The 17,034-nt window shown below is 36.0% G+C and overlaps 2 protein-coding genes across 7 annotated transcripts in view; one reads left to right on the plus strand and one right to left on the minus strand.

Moving 5' to 3' along the window:
- Nucleotides 1-947: 947 nt before the first annotated feature.
- On the plus strand, nucleotides 948-3,353 carry LOC105150758 (NEDD8-conjugating enzyme UBE2F). Its single transcript, XM_011064054.2, has 5 exons — nucleotides 948-1,158; nucleotides 1,502-1,621; nucleotides 1,715-1,876; nucleotides 2,686-2,847; nucleotides 2,937-3,353. The coding sequence occupies exons 2-5, from the start codon at nucleotides 1,520-1,522 to the stop codon at nucleotides 3,051-3,053; spliced, it is 543 nt and encodes a 180-aa protein (XP_011062356.1). The 5' UTR covers nucleotides 948-1,158; nucleotides 1,502-1,519; the 3' UTR covers nucleotides 3,054-3,353.
- A 189-nt stretch (nucleotides 3,354-3,542) lies between these two features.
- Nucleotides 3,543-17,034, minus strand: part of Obsc (Obscurin) — a 42,526-nt gene continuing 29,034 nt past the window's right edge. For 4 of the 6 annotated variants that reach the window (XM_087408711.1, XM_011064050.2, XM_011064051.2 and 1 more), the window contains 19 exons: nucleotides 16,640-16,777; nucleotides 16,021-16,125; nucleotides 14,751-15,557; nucleotides 13,238-13,640; nucleotides 12,802-12,985; nucleotides 12,419-12,719; nucleotides 11,704-12,282; nucleotides 11,186-11,610; nucleotides 10,333-11,096; nucleotides 9,911-10,209; nucleotides 8,890-9,809; nucleotides 8,302-8,741; nucleotides 7,822-7,960; nucleotides 7,135-7,604; nucleotides 6,660-6,887; nucleotides 6,234-6,378; nucleotides 5,648-6,151; nucleotides 4,390-5,540; nucleotides 3,543-4,242 (listed from right to left, as the gene is read on the minus strand). In XM_087408711.1, the coding sequence (XP_087264837.1) occupies nucleotides 3,996-4,242; nucleotides 4,390-5,540; nucleotides 5,648-6,151; nucleotides 6,234-6,378; nucleotides 6,660-6,887; nucleotides 7,135-7,604; nucleotides 7,822-7,960; nucleotides 8,302-8,741; nucleotides 8,890-9,809; nucleotides 9,911-10,209; nucleotides 10,333-11,096; nucleotides 11,186-11,610; nucleotides 11,704-12,282; nucleotides 12,419-12,719; nucleotides 12,802-12,985; nucleotides 13,238-13,640; nucleotides 14,751-15,557; nucleotides 16,021-16,125; nucleotides 16,640-16,777 (8,249 nt within the window). In that variant the 3' untranslated portion in view covers nucleotides 3,543-3,995. The remainder of the gene's footprint in view (nucleotides 4,243-4,389; nucleotides 5,541-5,647; nucleotides 6,152-6,233; nucleotides 6,379-6,659; nucleotides 6,888-7,134; nucleotides 7,605-7,821; nucleotides 7,961-8,301; nucleotides 8,742-8,889; nucleotides 9,810-9,910; nucleotides 10,210-10,332; nucleotides 11,097-11,185; nucleotides 11,611-11,703; nucleotides 12,283-12,418; nucleotides 12,720-12,801; nucleotides 12,986-13,237; nucleotides 13,641-14,750; nucleotides 15,558-16,020; nucleotides 16,126-16,639; nucleotides 16,778-17,034) is intronic. The other 2 variants (XM_011064052.2, XM_011064053.2) reach the window with 2 other exon arrangements.

Raw genomic sequence — 17,034 nt, forward strand, 5'->3', positions numbered from 1 at the left:
AAGCGTTTTTTAATTAATCAGTTTATAAAATTCTTTCTTCTAATTAGTCCATCAAACGCTTCAAAGCATTTATAGCAACTTTGACCATAGTCATAGACACAAGGTATTATAGAAACGAAAGTTAATACACTTTTCTGTGATGATATTGGAACACGTGACTTAAGCCTGCAGCACACGATGCTTATTTTCCTGCTGCATTGCTAGCTGAATTAGAATCTTGCCATCGTATTGGCTGCGATGCTGGCACTGACAGCACCGTAGCCAATACGGTGGCAAAATTCTAATCCAGCTAGTAAGGCTAAATTCCAAATTGCCAGCGCTGAAAAACTGCAGTTTACGTCACGTATACTATACATTTTCAGCATTGCAGCAAATTTTGAAACACATCCTAATCCAACAGGAAAATAAGCATCGTATGCTGCAGGCTTAAGTGATAGATATGCTTACTTTCTCTAATAACATTATAAATTATCTATATGTATATACAATACATTATATTAGATTTTGTCGAAATTTTATATAAGTCTAGATATTTTTAAAAATCCTGCTTTTAAAATTTCATAATTTTATATGTTCTAATAACTTTTAAAATTTACTTTCAAAATCTAATAATTTTTAAAAACAAATTTTTTGAATATAGTAACTTTTAAAATCTTATCTTTAAAATTTCGTAACTTTTAAAACGTATTTGTGAAATTTAGATTAACATTTGGATTAAGGCTCAGTTACATCAATGTCTTTGAGCGAAACTTAAAACTCATCTGTCCCGTTTTAAAGTCAAAAAGTCAGATGCAAAAAGTTTTAAATCTCACTTAAAATCAAAGTAACGTTGCAATCGAACCTAAAACATTTGGATAAATATAATTTTGTCGTTTATTTCTTTGGAAAACTAACAGTCACGATATATGGATATCTAGACATGACACGTACATCGCAATACTCGTGAATACGACTAAATTTAGTGTAAGTTCATGTGATATGGCATTTATGATTCATGACGCCGAGTTATATTAAAGTTTGTGATTTTTCTCATAGATTTACATTGCGCAATAAAATAATTGAAAATAAGTAGAAATGAAAAAGCCTCCTTTACACATGCTTTAATGTACGGGAGTCAGGTGATACGAAAACGAGGCTAATTAAATTTGGCAACGAAAGGTACATTACATTATCAAATAAAGCATGTGTTATTTTTCTAACCTAATTATATCTTTACAAATGATTATAATGATATCTTTTGATGTCGTAATATCTCTTTAATTTGATTACGACATATATCACGATTTTGCATCTTACGAACGTTAAATTATTATAATTTTATCTTTTGGCCTCTTTTTCTGTTACAAATTTATAACATTCTTGATATTACATTTACTTTATATACAAATTCTATTGTATCCTGCTTAAAATAATTTAGACTTTGTATAACATTATATTTATAATTATATTTTTATAAATTTGAAAATGAAAGTAACAATTTTAATCTTTTTGTGAATAAAAGCTTTTAGTGCAGTTTAATATGATCACGTTACGAGGAAAACTCAAAAAGGACAATGATATAGCAAATTCAAAGAATTACAACAGGCGAGTCTCGATACGAGATAAATTACTGATCAAAGAGGTCAATTTGACATAATATTTCTTCTTCTCATAATGTATCATGACAACGATGTAACATATGAATTCTAAGTTTATGTTAAATTATTTTTCTTAGGTACAGGAAATGGAACAGACATTGCCAGTAACTTGTAAAGTCACATTTAAAGATCCAGATTGTCTTCATGAATTTATCTTGTTAATTATGCCAGATGAGGGATATTGGATTGGTGGCCATTTCTATTTTCAAATTTATATAAGCGAAGATTACAACATGGCGGTAATTTTCTATTCTTTGATTTTTATATGTTATCTCAGTTTACTTGTAGTTATCTTAGAATTAAATAAAGTGGCATCACCAGTGAGCTCTGTAATACACTACTGTCTTTCTCCTACTAAATTATAGAAGATAAAAGAAAATAAAAGAAAACTGCAGCTTGACGGAGAAAAGAAAGACAAACAAATAAAGAAAGACATCTTTATGATTCTTTCCTGCAAACAGCATTAGCTAATCAGTGAGTTCTTGACATAAACTATCTTTGCATCAGAGAATATGGTCAACATAATACTTTGAAGCATTCTTTGATTGGTCAATTCGTAAAATTCTTTCTTCTGATTGGTCAATCAAATGCTTCAAAACATTTATATAATAAGTTAACATCCCATTGATGGAAATTTACAATGGAATAGGACAGCGAGACCAATCATAATTCTGCAGTCAGTAGCAGTCTTTCTTAGCAGTCTCTAACTTTCCTTTCTACAGTTATGATTGGACTTGTTCCGTTCTGCTGTAAATTTCTGGTCATGAGACGCCAGCCTAAGATTTTGACCCTATCTAGAATGTTATTGTCTAAAAATTGGGACATCCCCATTCATTAACGATGCACTCCAGTATATTACAGCTCACTGGGCATAGTATGTCTTAATTACAATGTATTTATCAACACATTAAGATATTGCAAAGGAAGAGAAAAGAAAGGACTTTTTCTTCTTATTCTTTCCCTTTAGGAAGGAAAGAGAAGATGGGAATATTTGTCAATATGAAAATCGAAAGTTGCTGAATTTTTATTATTAAATAATATTTTTCAGCCGCCAGTGGTAAAATGCTTAACGAAGTTATGGCATCCTAACATAAGCGAGGATGGTGATGTATGCCTATCTATTTTAAGACAAAGTAGTATTGATGGCATGGGATGGGCACCAACACGCAAACTAAAAGACGTTGTATGGGGTTTAAATTCTCTTTTCACTGTATGTATACAAGCATTTTCTGTTGCATAATTCATTTGATGGATGCGATTATGTTGAACATATGATATGTGTACTTGTGCTTCTTTTAGGATCTCCTAAATTTTGACGATCCTTTGAATAGAGATGCAGCAGATTTGTTTATTAAGGATAAAGAATCTTTTCGAAGTAAAGTTAAAGATTATGTAATGCAATATGCAAAAAGATGATTTACATTGTAACATTTTAATTAACAAATAATTATTTACATTTTTCAAATTGGTTCCGTGCCTCTTTTTAGTATATGAGTACAGAATTTGCTCAAATCTGCTTTAGGTTAATTATGATTTAAATCAATTAATATTGCTAGTCTTTTTATCTGAAAGAGATTGTCATCGCTTTCAGTTTTATGTAATTCAATTTGCGGACTGTTATAGCGAAATTGTATTAATATACTTTAATTATGATCTATATCATTATGTATGAAGGAAATGTAAACATTAAAAATTAAAAGTACATTACGTGCACAATGTTTTTTTTTCTCTTGACGAGACATTGTAATGCCAACGAGCAATTGTAAATAAAGTGGGTGTTTAATAATATATTTAAGTAACTATAACTTATATGAGTATATATCTTTTGCGTAAAACATACAAATATTGAATATGTAAAAACTATCTCACACTAATAAGAATTGAAAATTACAAGTGTACACACTATTTTGTCACAAATATTTATTTATAATTTTCGTACAATGCTCGATTGATATTTTTATTAAACTTCAGAAAAAAATTGATTTATTATTTATTATTCCATGTACCTTTTATTTTGATTTATTGAAATGAGTAAATCATAATTTGTTTGTGTTGTACTCGTCGAATTAATTAACGGACGGTTGAAAAATTTGACTGCTGATGAAGGTCGGCGTAATAATACATCGACGATCGATCAACGATTTTTGTTATAATTACAAGTTGTAACAAATAAATAATAACAAAAGAGAAGACAAGGAGAGATAATGTCTCTGCTTGTTTCTCATTTCTCATCGTTCCTCCGCGCTGTTTAGACTAAGCATGTACGCGAAGTGATACGGCCATGTGTCAGTGCATGTTGTGCGTGTGCGTGTGTGTATGTGTACATAAATATAAATAAAAAATTGCAGCTTTCCATCGTTAGAACGTGGTCCGCAGTTCTTCTTGTATACTGGTTGACCTGATAAGTTTCTGTTTGGAACCCAGCAAACTCTCACTCCCTAGGCTATTACTGTTGGAAGCTATCTTCGACTTTTCTTCATGATATTCTTCATTATATTCCTTCAATCTGTTACCTAGGAACACAGCCCTCTCGCGTTTCTTAATCATAAACTCTGTCGGCAGTAGCCATCGATGTTCGTGGCATTCCTCCGCTAATGGTCTTTTGCTAAATAAAATTAATGCATTTTTTAAAAATATATAAGAGCCTTTGTATTAAATAAAAAAATTATTCCACATTTAATATTAAGTATAATTAGAAAAACATTCGATTATAATAAATTTTTATATTGAAAACTCTTTTTTAAATTATTACCTTGGTGCGCGTTTAAAGACCAACATGAGAAATCTGGTGGCCTCTTGGCTCAGCTCTTTGTAAAGATACTCGAATCTGTATCTGACAAAGGATATATTCTGTCTGGTCTCGTCCACATCCTTACCACGGAATGGAGACACTCCAGATAGTAATACATAGATCAACACACCGACCATCCAGATGTCCGTTTGCGGATAAACAGGTTCATCATTGTAGAGTTCGGGCGATCTGTATTCTGGATGACCCAGATACTTGGGCACCATTGTGCCCAATTTGCTGACTCTATGAGCTGACCCCATATCAACCAACTTCACCTGAACTGATCTCACAGATGACATAACGACATTGTCCGGCTGAATATTTAGATGACAGTATCCACGCCAGTGAAGATACTGCAGACCATCGAGAATCTGCGTAATAGCATTCGCCACGCAGTTTTCTGTATACTCGTGCCGATTGGAGAAATACGTGAGTATATCGGCACCCTGAAGTTTCTCCATGATAAACACCGCCACAGGCGAGCTGGACGCTTTGTAGGCAGCCTCTAGCATGGCTATCCGTTCGTGTCGCAATGAACGTAATACTTCGTATTCCTGATTCACCTGCTTCTCCGTCTCGGCATTTAATTCCAAGATCTTGGCAATGATCACGCGATCTGAGCTTTTATCTACACCCTTCACTACCGCGGAGAATTGTCCGCGCGACAGCTCCGAGATAAAACTATATTTGGTGGATAGTTGCGGTTCCACCAACCATTCAATCGGATTCTCTTCTATAGAGTAATCGATGTGTGGTTTGTCCTCTTCCAGGACAATCTCTTGGCCGGCTTCGGTTAGCTCTTGGAGATGTCTCATCGCCCGCGTAATCTGTACTTTCGGACAACCCGGCGGTCGCGTCTTGATTAACTTTGACGGAATGCCCTTTTCGCTCCAACCAATACGATTACGCGCTGCCAAACGAAAGTTGTAACTCGTATCTTGCTTTAAGTCGCGCACCAGATAGAATTCGTGATCAATGTTGAAGGCAACGTCTATCCATGCGATTGAATCACCCTCCTTGTACTGTAAATTATAACATAGCACGGGCGAGTTGCCATCATACTTCGGCTGCTTCCATCGCAGGAGAACTTCGGTATCCGAAACATCGGAAGCCTAGAAAGTCGAAAATAATATTTTACAACACGAAAATGGAAACATCATTTTTGTATATGAATTGATCGCCACTTCAAAATCATTTTAATTATTGTACTGTAGATTACCTCTGGAGAATCCGGACCGCAAGAAACCGTTGCCTGCAATACCCTGGTCCTAACAATCGTTTGTCCTATCGGGTTCCTTGCCACAACTTTATATATTCCGATATCATGCTCCTTTGTAGGATTAAAACTAAGTATAGATCTTCCATCAGAGTCCTCTGTCACTTTGATTCTATTGTTCTCTTGTATGACCATATCGTTTTTAAACCACTGTATCAGTGGTTTCGGATTTCCTACGGCTAGACAGGTGAGATGCGCCGGTTTTCCCTCTTCAATTGGGCAAATCTGCGGCTTTTCGCGGAAGAATGGAGACTGACCATCCTTTTTCGATTCGATCATTGCCTCAGCTTCAGCGTAACTATCTAACCGAGTACCTAGTTCATTTTTTAAACGTCTAAGCGTAAACGTGTCCGCAGATCCGTATCGATTGATGCGTGCCCTTCTTTCATCATCGATCTCCTCATCCATAACATCCGTGAATCGACGACGTTCTCGTATGATGGGTGCCTAATAATAAGATAAATAATTAGATAAATATTTTTGAAGATGATATACTTTTTATTTTAAATACAGTTTTTTTTATAGCTACCCTCCAGTCAAAGCCGTTGTCTTCGGTAGCAGAACGTGAGAAACCGGGGCTACGATTGCACGCAACTTTCATATATTCGCGTAGTCGTACTGGGAAATCGGTATCTCGCAACTGAAGAAGATATGTGTCCGGACCATTCTGATAGCTATAAAATATAAATAGAAAAGGAAAGAATTACAAAAAATTTGTATTGTTATATAGAATACATTGAATATGAGAGAGAGAGAGGAGGACAGAGAGAGAGAGAGAGAGAGAGAGAGAGAGAGAGAGAGAGAAATTATATAAGTTTATATTAATTCGACGTGTTTTTTATCAATTATTTTAGTATTTTTATGGACATGCTGTTCGAAATTTAATATTAAAATAAAAATCAGAATTTCTTCTTTTAAAAATCAAATCCGATATATTTATTTTACATCTACTTACTGGCTTTCACTTTTGATTATCCCGATTTCTGTGTCAATTGGTTCTCTGGATGGTATTTGATTTTCCCATGTCCTAGGTGAACGTTTCCTTAATGGACTGTGACTCTTGTCAGGTTCGGGTGTGAACTTATGTCCGGGTGGATATACCATTCGTGAAGGATCATCAAATGCTGTCTCCAGTTTGCTTCTACGATACCATGTGCGGCACGAAGCATTGTTGTACCAATCGCTATAAAAATGTGTTTCATTCGCAATCAAACTTTCTCAAAATGATAAATTACATTAACTTTACAATAAAAGCATGTCTTTCTGAATATTATTGTGAAGCAAATTTCACAAATATATTTTGCACGCATAATCCTTTTTTCCTGTATTCAACTTCTACTTAAATTAAAGAAAATAATTATATTTACAGAATCCTAAATTATGCAAAATTTATTTTCGCGTTTAAATGTTGTTTAAAAGTCTGTACTTACCGATAAAGTTTATAATAATTCTTCAAATTTTCGGAAGGTATCCTGTAGGGTTCTGGTGGCGAGCTGTCAATGTAATTAAACCATGGATGAGCCAAAGCAGCCCTAACATCCATTCTTTTATCAACATTGTACACCAATAAATTACGAATAAAGTCCTGCGCTTCGTTCGAAATATTTTTCCATCGGTCATCGAAATCCCATTTGCCTTCTCTAATCTTCTTCAGCGTCTCTCTATCGTTCGTACCTCTAAACGGCGAGATACCCGATAGCAAAATGTAAGTAATTATTCCAACAGACCACATGTCTGCACCGTAGCTAACGCCTTCGTTATTAGTTACTTCCGGTGCAATATATTCTGGCATACCGTATGCCAAGGTCATCAGCTTTGTTTGAGAAATTTTGCGAGCTAATCCAAAATCTCCGATCTTTAAATCATCTCCTCCAGCGTGGGAAACAAGTAGATCGCCGAGCTACAATGAAAAATATTCAAACATATTAATTTTAGCAAAGATTTCATGTAGGAATAATATTTATTAAAAAAAAGGATTTTTTATTTCTATTATATTTAAATTTCAAATTCTATGTTCGTTTTAAGTAGTTTAAGTGATATAAAAAGAAATTGCACAAATCACTGATTATTCGAAAATGTCATATCTCTTTAAAAAAATTTATTTTTAAATAACTCACCGTCAGACCGAGATGTGCGTAATGATTTCCATGTATATATTCCAATCCCCATAATAATTGGCGTATATAACGAGCAATATCTATTTCAGTATAATGTTCTTGTCTTGTGAGATTGTCCACTAATTCACCACCAGCAGCTCTAAATTATCATCATTAAGGATTGTTCTGCCGGATTTTGATCCAATCGTGTTATTTTGACACATCAAATGACAGAGTTATCATTATAATTAATAATAATTAATTATTAGGTGTTGGAATTAATTCGTAGCGTTTTTTAATGAAAGAATGTTATTTATTTCACATGAGCATTAAAAAATACATTAATGAAAGTACTTCCCATCACTTGTAAAACGCTACGAATTAATTCCAACACCTAATATAATTAATAAAAAATACTAGGAAAAGTATTTTATAGTTATTTCAACATTTATCCTGATGTTATATGTAAGGCAAATCAAATACGGAAATAATAAAGGATACAACTCCATGACCAACGTGACCGAATTGTCCGTTTCGAAGGCATCGTGCAATCGTAATAATTTACGATGATGCAGGTTGTTCATTGCTTCCATTTCATTATACATAAATGGTTTGAGATCACCGCGTCCGTGCATAATCTTAGAAGCATAATTTCTTCCGGTACTCCGTTCGACTGCATGATAAGTTATACCCTGAGTGCCACGACCTAACTCGTCACCTAGATCATACAAATCGTCAAATGGCTTATCGTGTGGTTTCACATCCATCTTCTTCCTATATGTTCTGTATCCATATTCGTGCTCATTCTCCTCCACGTGCAACATCACCGAGCAGGATATCGAACCGGCCACATTACCCGCGCTGATCGAGTAAAGGCCTTCATCCTTCACAATGGCATCGTTGACAATGAGAATCGTAATGTCGGGTTCGATATACTGAACCTAATTAAAAAGATATCTTTTTAATTAAAATATCTTTAATTGAAATTTTTAATTGAAAATAGATATCTTTTATCTCAAAAAACGCAATAAGATATTATTCTGCAATGAAATCAGAATTTTGCATAATATAAATATGAACGGAAAATACTCTGATTCTGGAAGATGAAGCTATAGGTTTCCAGTCCTTGTACCACTTAAGCTCCGGATAAGGCACGCCAGTTACGCGAGCAGTCAATTGGCCGGTTCTTCTCATCATCACAACAGTCTCTTCGGGTCTTTCGATAAATGTGGGATACTCAGCGATTTTTAAAATAACTTTTTGCCTGGCCTCGCCATGTTCATTTGTAGCAACGGCCTCATAAATACCCTCGTCTCTCTCAAGCATTCTATTGATGAACAGAGTCGCCTGACCATTTCTAGTATAACTCTGATCGTATCGACCGCCCGATTCAATCAGTTGATCGTTGAAGTAATAAGTCATTTTCGGCTTGGGATAGCCATAGACGAACCAGAAGAGATTGCAGTTGTGATTTTTCACGCCGTATTGAGTGTCGTATTCCTGACGCAAAAATCTAGGCGCCTGAGCATAACCATCGTGCGGAGGTCGTTCGATGTCAAAATCTTTCGGGAAGTAGGGACTAGTCTCCGGACGGAAGTCGATCCCAGGGGGTAAATACGGGAAGAACTTGGGCGGTTCCGGTTCCAATTTAGCGCGATAGGTTTGCGCGAACGGCGATGGATCGCTTATGCCATACTTGTTCTCCACGCGAATGCGGAACTTGTAATCGCGGAACGGCTCGAGATTGCGAATATCACAGACACAGCTGCGAATACCACTGCGAGCGGTGAACCAATCGCCATCGGGGAGTTCGCACATCTCCACCAAATAGGTCACAGGTACTCGCGGCCCGATCGGGATGGATGGCTTCCACGATAGAGTAAGATGTCGATCCATCATGCGGCTAATAATTGGACGATCTGCCAGGGGCAACGGAATGCCGGACTTCTGGTATTTATCGTAATCCGCATATTGATCGGCAAGAGGTCTCTTTGCTCGTGGTTCCAAAGCTGAAATTGAAAAATGAAGCGTAAAAACTGACTTTTTAAAAATGAATATTTTAAAAATCTTGTAACATATATCCTCGAAGGTAAAATTCACATTTACTTACATTCGTAAATCATCTCGGCACTACACGAATCCTCACCATGAGGATTAGAGATCTTCAACACGTATTTTCCGGCATCCAACTCGTCCACGTTAACTATCATGAGCCGCAACAAACTACCCTCCTGGTCCATTCTGATGCGATCAGTGGGCCAAATTCGGTCACCATTACGATACCACTCAAAGTCAGGCTCTGGATACCCCGTGACGCACGCGGTGAATTTGGCCGGCATACCTCTGTAGACTTCACAATCGCCGATTCTCTTCAGGAATGTCGGCGGCTCGACCTTCTGCATTTTTTGGCTAAAATTACAAATGTTACAAATGTTCAGCATTTTTTGGTTAAATATGTTTTTTTTTATATATCTTTTGGTTAACATATATATAGAACACCTAAAAAATCTTTTTTCTTAGATAAAATCTTACATTTTATCAACTATAGCTAGATTTGCTGCGCATTCCGCCTCGCCGCCCTTGTTAACTGCTTTACATCTGTACCGTCCTGAATCATCATATGCACAATCCTTCACGTACAGACAGCAGGCATCACCGTCGCGTTTTATTTTGTATTTGTCGTTGTCCTTTAAGATCGGCTTGTCATTGAAATACCAGGTCACTTCCGGTTGCGGTATGCCAGTTATGCGGGCCAGGAACTTGGCGTCGAACGTGGGCAACTGTTGTAGATCTGTAAACTTCTGTGTGAAGGTTGGTGACTGATACACTTTGCGAACAATGGCATTTGCGTTGATGGCATCTTCACCCAATGGATTGCTTAGTCGACAGCCGTAAACGCCCGCGTCTTTGGGTTTGCACGGATCAATTTGTAGACCGACCTTCTTCCCGTTGCAGTTCATCGTCACACGTTCCGATGGTTCGATTGGTTCACCATCTTTCGTCCAGTTCACGTTGGGAATTGGATTACCGACAAATGACACATCCAGCGTTAATGGCTGGCCCTCCTCGACAGATACATCGCGCATGGGACTAGTGAATGCTGGCTTTTCCTCCGGTGTGTCCGGTCTCACTTTGCCAGCAACGTCCAGTTTAGCTTTGCAGGACGCAGTGCCTTCCGTATTACCAGCTACTACCTGATACACGCCGACATCTTCTGGCGTTGCCTTATCGAGAATCAGAGCTTGACTACCATCCGGTTGACTGACGATCTTTACATGTTTATTGTCTGGGATAATCTAAAAAAAAAACAATTTAATTATGTAAGCATCATTTTGTTGAAAAATAAATATATTAATTTAAAATATATCAATATTATCATATTAACTTCTTCATCGTTTCGTAGCCATTGGAGTTCGGGCGTCGGTTTTCCTATTGTCTTCACTTCCATCTTTACCGGGAAACCTTCAACAACGGTTTGTGGTTGAAGACTCGCGACAAATTCTGGTCTCTTCTCTCGTTCTTCCACTTCTACTTTAGCCGTACCCGTGATTTCACCGAGTGCGTTGGATACAATCACCGAATAAGTCCCTGCGTCTTCTGGACGTACATAATCCATTTTCAATCCGATAAGACCATTTGGTTCGTTCGTGAAATACATTTCCTTCGTATGTCTTAATGGTATTCCATCTTTGAACCATTGTACCTGCGGATTTGGGAACGCTAAGATTTGAGCTTCCAGTTTCAATGGCTGCCCAACCACAGCTTTTGTATCTTCCAATGGCTTCGTGAACGATGGTCTCCTTCGTTCAGCTATAACAAACGCAAATCTTATATTAAGATAATGATCGTATTACGAATATCATAATACAAAGATTTGATAAAGAGAAAACAAAGTTTACTTACGCGTGACAGCGACAGCGCAAAGCGTAGAATTCTCACCGCTAGGATTTGCAACGACGAGCTTGTAGGCACCACAATCGGTGGGCTTTACCACATCAATCGTAAGCTTTGTAGTACCGTCCGGCAAAGTGCTAATTTTCACATGATCGTCTGGCGTGATTTTTTCACCGTCCTTGAACCAAGCGACGTTGGGTATCGGGCTACCATCTATCTTGGCCTTCAGCTCTAGAGGCTCGCCCTCGTCGACTTCCGCTGATCTCGGTAATGCTTTACCAAACGAAGGCGCGGTCAATGTCATGGATAGATCGCAATTGGTTTGCACACTTCCGGCGACATTACTCGCTTTACATGTTATTGTACCGACATCTTTTGCAGAGAAAGTTTTGATAAAAAGATTGCTGTCCACTATGCCATCCACGTGAGTTGTCACCTGATATCTTTCATCTTCCTTGATAATTTCACCGTTCTTCAACCATTCTACGCTAGGCCTCGGAATCCCAGTCGCGCGTATCTTTAATTCAATGTCCTCGCGATCGGTACATTGCATTTTCGACAAATTCTTCAAGAAGACTGGAGCTTCAGCTACAAAAAGAATGTAAATGTTTTTATTTCTTGAAAGTGTTTTTATTCCTTTAAAATCCATTCAAATAGAAATATTTACAAAATATTTTTTCATTTCCCATTGTTTGCGCGTGTTATGTTCGTTTGATTTACTTACTGTGAGGTGTGAGAGTAGCTTGAGCACTTGTTTCGCCCAAATAATTCTTTGCCGTAACAGTATAGATGCCTTTATCTTCTAGACTGAGCTTCTTAATAATAAGTTTATATTTGCAATTTCTTTTATCTTCTTCCATATCATACCGTTCGTCCTTTTGCAGTTCTGTACCGTCTTTCATCCATTTAATATCGGGTTTCGGATTTCCTTTAATTACAGCTTGCCATTCAACTCGCTCGTCAACTGATTCAGTATGATCTCTAAAGCTGTCAATTTCCGGTTTCAATAAAAGACTCAAGAATGCCTAAAAATGTATAAATCTCATTAATTGTTAAATGATCTTCTATATTTTGCAATCATTTGTTACTCTACATTCAGCTACTTACATTACTTTCGGCTTCACCCCACTTATTCTTTAATTTCAAAGTATATTCTCCAGTATCTTCTTTAGTACATTTTGGGACTTTCAATGTGACTTTACTTTCTGTTAATTTATCCGCTGCCGGTCCGTTAGTAATAGTCCCTTTAATTCTAGAATCATCAGGCGGAATTTCGTTACCTTTGTAGTACCTGAAAAAATATATTCGTATACAAAATAACATTTTTCGACTTAAACAATATATTTTAATTATATACAATATATAAATATATTTTTTAAGATAGAATAGACTTATAGATTGAAAAGAAGAATATAATATCTTCTTCTATTTCTAATTATGTTTTAATATTTCTATATATTTTTAATTTTTTCATATAAATAAAATCCTATATTTAAATCCTATGATGAAAATCTCTTAAAATCTATGTCATATAAATATATACCATGTGACATCCGGAATCGGATCGGCTGTAAAGACAGCTTTAAATTCGCCGTTAGTCTCAAAGGCAACATCGACATCGTTAAGAGGTTCGGTAAATCTCGGTTTCCGGAGCTCGTCGACAGTTCCGACAGTCAGGTAGCCGTCTATGACTTCTTCGCCCAATTTGTTCGTCAGAACGCACGAATAAAGACCCTCGTCTTCGAGGGTGGCCTTGCTGAGATCCATCTCGTACGATTCCCCTGAAGTTGTGATCCTTATCCGTTCCCCGGATCGAAGAATCTTACCGTCTTTAAGCCATTTCGGGTCTGGTCTTGGTAAACCAGTGGCTTTTATCTCGAACTTCGTGTTCTGTGTCTCGAAGATCATTCGATCGGTGAGATCTGTGCTCACGACGTGAGGCGGAGCTACGAGGAAAAAGATGTGAATGAGTTATTTATTAAAAAAATTTATTTTGCAAGAAAGCATGCCTTGTTTAAACAAACTATTCCTCTTATCAGTAAATTGATAATAATAGAAGGCATTAGGCAATAATTGACCAAAGAACATTGTTATGCAATCAAATTTTTTTTTTACAAAGAACGCTATTATAATATATTTTAATTTATTATATATAGATAGTTATGATATTCTATAATTTATTTCATCACAGTATATTTTTTTTATATAAATTTTAATTTTTAAATATTTAATTAACTTTATATTTAATTAACTTGTACATATAATTAAAATAAATTATTTAAAATTGTAGGTAATAAGAATATTGAAATTACCAATAGTAAATATATAATTATATTTACCAATAGTAAATATATAATAATATATTTCAAAATTTATGAATGAAAACAAAAACAACACTACCATGTCTTCTTTTTAAAAAATATGTGCAAATATATAAATCTAAATGCAATTACATCTATTTATTCATCATTTTTATTTCTATTAAGATCTCTTGATATACTTACCTAGAAGCTTTTGATTAAACAGGTGCTCAGAAAACCGCATAGTGAAAATTATATAAAAAAGTTAACTATCATATTTTAGATTAAAAGCCTCACAATCTTACCTTAATATTTCTTTTAAGTTGGTGAAGAGTAATGCTATAAAAATCGAAATTCCAAAAATACAAGCAGCAAATATTACGCATGGAAGCATAAATAATATATATTGATTAATAATGAATATCATATTTTAAATAAAAGTTACCACTATAATATTAATATACCATAAATATCAAGAGAGAGCAGATAGGTTTTTTAAAAATTACAAATATATTCTTGTAAGTTCCTATCGATAAACTGTCTATTATAGATATTTATATTTCCATGCGAGCATGCGAATGTTATATAAAATTATAAGAGCAACACATGCGAGAGAAAGAAAAAAGTAAGACAATTAGCGAAATGGATCTATCAGTCATAAATAGAGACGGTGCAACAATATGTTTTTCGACGAATCGTAGTGCTGCGAGATTAGAGTTAACTGTTAAAGCTACCGATGGAACCTCACGGTCGTACCTGACTCTTTGCTCGATTCTTTATCGAGGATTTCATCTAAAACGCTACGTTGTCGTTTAACTCGAGCTAAAAGGTCCTTCATCTCCTCGTCGATCTCCTCGTCGCCATCATCAAGCTGTGCTTTTTGAGAACTCTGTCTCGACAGCGTTTCACTTGATATCGCCGAAGCTTTTGTCTTCTCAAGCTTCGTAGTTTCCTTCGATAACTCGACAGCTGAGTTTGGTCGATCTGAAGTTTTCTCCGCGACCTTTTTCACCGGACTCGTATCGCTAATTGTAGAACTTTGACTGGGCAAGTTTATTGTCTTCACGTCCAGACTTTCTCGCTTTAAAGTTTGATTCGACAATGTCGCCGATAACGATTCTTCCAAGGATCGCTCCTCGGCGATGGTTTCAGTGATCCTGGAGATTCTATGTGACTTAATATCCTCCAAAGTTTTTTGCCCTTCTGGCGTTCCATTGAAGAAAAGTTCATCGAGAATACCATTCGTTTTCTGATCCTCTGGGAGTTGATCAGCCGATTGAACATCCTCCGTGCTGACGTCTCGCGATAGTGCTTTCAAAGTCGATTCGTCGTCAGAAACGGAAACAATTGTAACGCCTTGATTGACACCTAAATTTGACTTCTTCTCTTCAGTTTCGGAGAACTCCTCGATCAACACACCGTTTTGTGGTTTAGAATTCTCTTCTTGCACGGTGTAAGCATAAGAAGCGATTTCTTCAACGCGGGGTCCCGAATCAACACCGAATTCCCGACATTCGACTTTGGTTGCCGTCATCTTGCTGATCGTGTGACTTTCACTGGGACCTGCGAATGGTCTAATCTAATATCTTCGACTATCAACATCCCGCGTACAATTACGCATAACATATGTCTTCCGAATCTTTAGAAACGATCTCTTCGTATCATTACTAAAGTTGCGATTATTATACAGCGATTATTATAGAGCTGTTTCCATAAATTGCACGCTTATTATTTAAATCACACGATGTATGTTATGATATGTCAGAAACACGCGCGTTTTCAACTATGTTAAAAATAGATGATGAAAATTTTAAAGCGAAACGATCTTTGTCTAAGTACATTTTGTTTTCAGGAAAAGCATTACAGTTTTGTGTTTCGTTTGTTTGTGTAACTGTTAGTTATGAAATATCCAGACAACATAAACATCTAAAAGACTTTACAGAATTCTAAAAGAAGTCTTTTGAATTTTTATATTGATTGGATATTTTTTCGGTTGACTGATAATGTATGGTATACGTAAGATTACCTGTAAGTATAGCTTCGTGTGATGTCGTGGAGGCCATAGAGATCGTGATTGTTTCATTATCCCCTTGAATTACTTGGATGTTTTGTTTCTCCAGTTTGACACGACCTAAATTTATCAGATATTGTTTCTACCGCTAAATGATTTTAACCATATACCTTCTCGATGCTAAGTTACATAGCGTGTGTGCGTGCGTATTGCGTGATAAATTACAATACATAATGAAAATTACACAAATATATACTTAATTTGTTAAAATCGGTATTGTACGCGCTTAAACAAACTTTTAAAAAACGATCGACAGCAAAGTAACTACTGTTTCTAATCATCAATTCTGAGATTCTCAATGAAGATATGTGTGACAAAAAAAAAATCAAACAACGATTTTAAAAATCTATATGTTACAAAATTGGTTCTAGCATGCGGTGTTCTCTGATATTAATTATCTAACATATGTTTCGAGTCTAGAGTAAAAATATTTTTCCTAATATGTAAAGAAACCCTTATCGAAGCGTGCTGTTGTAATTATCAAAGCGTTGTAGCGTTTCAAATGCAGCAAAGTCAAAACTTCGCTTTTCTCTTGCATTCTAATTGAGCTAATCAAGTTAGCGCACATGATTACCTTCCGATCCCTCTTCAGCGCGCAGAGTCTCTTCCTGTGGCAATTGTTCCTTTATCAATTTCTTCGTCTGGGTTTCTGCTATCTTCACCTCCTCGGCTTTTTCTTTCGGAGGTTTTACCCTCTCATCTTCCGTCTTAGCTATAGAAGTACATTCTTTCGAGTCTTTGTCATGACGTGTTTCAAGACGCGATATGTCAACATGTTATGACACTTAGAGATTCAAAAAAGTCAGAAAAATATATCGAAAGAATTTCTCAGAGCACCACAAAATCAATTGTATGATAATCTACAAATGGATTAATAAAAATACAGAAAGAAAAAACAGAGAACACATTTTGCGTCAACGTCAATAATGTGACGCGTCAAAAATGATGTTCCTCCCTTTCGTTTAAGGA

Source organism: Acromyrmex echinatior, chromosome 8 (genome assembly GCF_024713525.1).
Source record: "Acromyrmex echinatior isolate Ae372 chromosome 8, ASM2471352v2, whole genome shotgun sequence".
Lineage (NCBI taxonomy): Eukaryota > Metazoa > Arthropoda > Insecta > Hymenoptera > Formicidae > Acromyrmex > Acromyrmex echinatior.